This window comes from Poecilia reticulata, linkage group LG17, assembly GCF_000633615.1.
Source record: "Poecilia reticulata strain Guanapo linkage group LG17, Guppy_female_1.0+MT, whole genome shotgun sequence".
Taxonomy (NCBI): domain Eukaryota; kingdom Metazoa; phylum Chordata; class Actinopteri; order Cyprinodontiformes; family Poeciliidae; genus Poecilia; species Poecilia reticulata.
In genome coordinates this window covers 30,427,833-30,431,639 of record NC_024347.1, presented here as the reverse complement: position 1 = coordinate 30,431,639, position 3,807 = coordinate 30,427,833, and the positions used below count along the sequence as shown (strand labels likewise).

The 3,807-nt window shown below is 43.6% G+C and overlaps 1 protein-coding gene across 1 annotated transcript in view; it reads left to right on the top strand.

Moving 5' to 3' along the window:
• hhla1 (HHLA1 neighbor of OC90) overlaps positions 1 to 1,704 on the top strand; it is a 16,198-nt gene extending 14,494 nt beyond the window's left edge. The window contains exons 11-12 of the mRNA XM_017309909.1: positions 465 to 547; positions 1,001 to 1,704. Coding sequence (XP_017165398.1) covers positions 465 to 547; positions 1,001 to 1,044 — 127 coding nt within the window. The 3' untranslated portion in view covers positions 1,045 to 1,704. The remainder of the gene's footprint in view (positions 1 to 464; positions 548 to 1,000) is intronic.
• The last annotated feature ends 2,103 nt before the right edge of the window (positions 1,705 to 3,807 follow it).

The following is a 3,807-nucleotide window of genomic DNA, read 5'->3' as shown; positions in this document are numbered from 1 at the left end:
GTTTGGTTTAATCTGGTTTAGTTTGATCTGCTGTGGTCTGGTTTGGTCTGGTTTGGTTTGGTAAATCATATGATCATCTTCTTGCTGTGGGTCGGCTCGACTTGGATCAGAACTTCATTCTGGGTCGTTGTTGACTTTAACTGTTCGAGAAGCTTTGATCGCCACCTGCTGGACCTGGAGGGTTTTCCACTGGGAGGAAACCTTCAGGTAGATCCAGAACTCTCTGGATGTACCCGTTACCATGGCGACCCAAACTGATAAACTGATTTAGGAGAAACTGGAGATGCAACCAGGCTGGTGTCACAGTGAGGGGAGGAAAAGGTCTGACTTCAGCTCTCCTGAAGTCACTGAAAGTCGTTTCTGATTTTCAGTGACTTCCTCATGTTTTCATCCCCGTCGTTCTTCACTTTCCACCAAGATGAATGTTTTATTTCTGAGTGTTTTATTTCTGTTTGCTCTGACAGATACTGTGACGACAGCTTCCTGTGGTACGAGGAGCACACCTTCGAGGTGTGCCGACGAGTCAAGAGAGTTTCCTTCTCCAGAAGTAAGTGACTGTAGATCCTAACCCCATCCCATGTCAGTTCATTAGACATTATTGCTAATCATTTAATATTTCATAACATCAAAACAGGATATAACTGTTGGTTTGTGGAGTTTTTTGTTTGTCTTTTATATTTGAATGGAAGCAATGTAAATCCATCTGTAAAAAGTGTCAAATAAATAAAGTTACATCTACAGAGAGTCCCTTTAAGTGAAAACCTCTTAGGGGGTTTTCTCATTAAGCGCTAATGAACTCCGCCGAATCAGTGGTGTTACTATGGCAACCGGGATCTTCATTAAACGTTTAGGATCAAAGTTTCTCTTGGTCTTTGACGCAGCAGAAGGGGGTTTTCCAGGTCGGCTCTGGTCCATCATGGTGTTTCCGTCGGTTCCTGCTCTGAAGTTCTTCCTCTGGGGTCGGGTTCCCGGCTCTGACCTTCTCGGTTCTCCTCCTCAGATCTGAAGCAGAGATGCTTGTCTAAGATGTGCAACAAACTGTGACCCGACAGGAAGCGGCGGAAACAAAGAGCCGCTCATCTTCCAACAACAGCTGGAAGCTGCTGGCGATTCACAAAACGTGCAGTTTGCACCTTTTACCTGGATATTAATCACTAATCCGCCATGCAAAATGTATATAAAGTTTATTTAAGAGAAGAAGCTAGTTTTAAGACATTAGTCTGTATCAGTTGCCTCTGTTTACAGTTTGCTTTAGTCCGACCTTTAATCCATGTGACTTTTAACTATTTGATTTGTTCTTCATGTTTAAAAAGTTAAATGGCTGTTTAATGTCATGAAGAAGAAAAATGATGAATAATCTCAGTTTTTTACTCTTAATCTGATGAACATCCTGCATAATTCAGTTGGAAAACAAACAAATTTCAGAAGAAAATTCAGTTTCTGTTGAGGATTTGAAGTGTGAGCGTCTCATCTATGCAGGTTCATCAGATCCAATGTTTTCAGAGGATTTTACCCATAATAGACAGAAACAAGCAGAGAAACTGTCTGCAGCAGCAGGAAGCCGGAGATCTCAGCACTTTAAAACCTTCCAGATCCATAAACTGGTTTCTGACGTCAGGAAGTCGCTGTGATAATCAGGCTTTTAATTCATGAAATATTCTTGTTTAGTAACATTTCTACAGTCTTATTAAAGTATTTAACATATTTCAAACTGTTTGATCTGCTTTTTTTAAAAAAGATTTCCATGAAGTTGGAACATTTTTTATGTTTTATGAGGCCAGAACTCTGTGGCTCTTTGTCCAGTTTGGGAATTTAAGGCTGTATTTATTCAGGAAGCAGAGCTGGTAGCAAGTTTTTAAGGTTTTTATCTCAAAAGGAGTAAAATTATTCCTGGACACGTCGAGGGAAGTGAGGAACAAATCTGGATCTTAACTGTTTTCTAGAAGGAGCAGCAATATTCCCATAGAGCTGTTTGCCAATCAGTTCATCCATATTTATGGGTGAAAACGTCCTTCGGGCCTCTGGGATTCTGAGATTCAGACCTGATGATGGATCCAAACTTTCCTTCGTTTTCATCCAGCAGCTCTGAGGGAATCGTTGTAACTAAAAGTTCATTATTTCTCTCATCCACTAAACATTTATTTTTGCCTGTTTCCATAGATTGAGTTAAATAAATGATAAATGTAAATAAAGCCGTTTTGATGTTGGAGACGTTTCTACTTTGGATCTTAGAAACGGGTCAGATTTTCATGAAAAGCCTTCAGATGTTCTGTCTCACCTGGATCTTCTCACCTGTCTGACTCAAAGCTTCGGTATCGGCCTGCTGCTCCGGCCGGCCCTTCCCTCCTTCCTGTTTGCACTCATTGATCCGAACTCCCTGGAGGATCAGATGAGACCCGTTTGATCCTCCCGGGTCACAGATCCAGAACCCTGCTGGACAAAGGCGGCTCTGTGGATCCCCCTGCTGGACCCCGCCTGCATTTATAAAAAACCCTGACATACCTGAGCGGGAACCAGACCTCTGCTCAGGTGTCACCGGGTAGCCGGTAAGAGCTGGGGGCTCCTCCTCCTCCTCCTCTTCCTCCTCCTCCTGCATGCAGGTCCAGCTCAACCTCAGCAGTCATCACTCCTCCACCACCGTGTTTGGCTGTTGGTTTCAGACGTTTGTGCTGAAATGTCCAAAATACAAACTGGTCAGATCGTTTCATGATTAGCATTTAGCATGCTAACAGGCTGTCGTATAATCTGGTTTGATAAACTGGGGCGGTAAAGCCTCAGCAGGCCGCTGTCTCCATTAACACGGAGGGAGGCTCAGGCTCTTCAGCTGACATTAGAGATAAAGTGTAGCAGCGATAGGCAGTCTTATCGCTTCCCGCTGCAGGTGAAACCCAGCCGGCTCTGTGAAGCATCAACAACCCACTTGTTGGTGCGGTGGAGCAGAGCCACAGGTGGGCCGAGCGGTTTGGAGCCATTAACCGCTGATGCAGCGGGCGCTGAAGGTCTTGTCTGGCGCAGCAGCAATAATCATTATGGTGATGGAGGTGATTTATGGAGCTGGTGTGAGATGCTGGAGTAAATGCAGGTCTCTGTTACAGCAGCTGCGATGTTCCCCTCCTCCTCCCTGATGGCTGTGATGAAGCCGACTATAATCTGCTGCCTTCATGTTCTCTCTGCACCAAATAAAAACATTACAGGAAACTTCACCTAAACAAACTGCAGCAGGAATTTATGCAAAACTGAACAACAATCAAACTGAAACATGGTGGAAATCTGAATCACTTCCTGAAGCAAAAACCAGGCTGGTAGCAGTGCAGAAACAAATCCGATCCTGTGGAGGGTGAAATATGTTGGAGTAGATGTGACGACATTGACACATGGAGGGTATCGGCATAGTCCAATTTAATGCTTTAGTGTTTTTGATACGACGTTTTATTATTAGCTTCTGCTACATGCTGTGTTGGTAGCATTTTAGCATTAGCTTCTGCTACATGTCGTATTGGTAGCCTTTTAGCATTAGCTTCTGCTACATGCTGTGTTGGCAGCATTTTAGCATTAGCTTCTGCTACATGCTGTATTGGTAGCATTTTAGCATTAGCTTCTGCTACGTGTTGTATTGGTGGCCTTTTAGCATTAGCTTCTGCTACGTGTTGTATTGGTGGCCTTTTAGCATTAGCTTCTGCTACGTGTTGTATTGGTGGCCTTTTAGCATTAGCTTCTCCTACATGCTGTTTTGGTAGCATTTTAGTTTTAACTTCTGCGACATGCTGTATTGGTAGCATTTTAGCATTAGCTTCTGCTACATGCTGT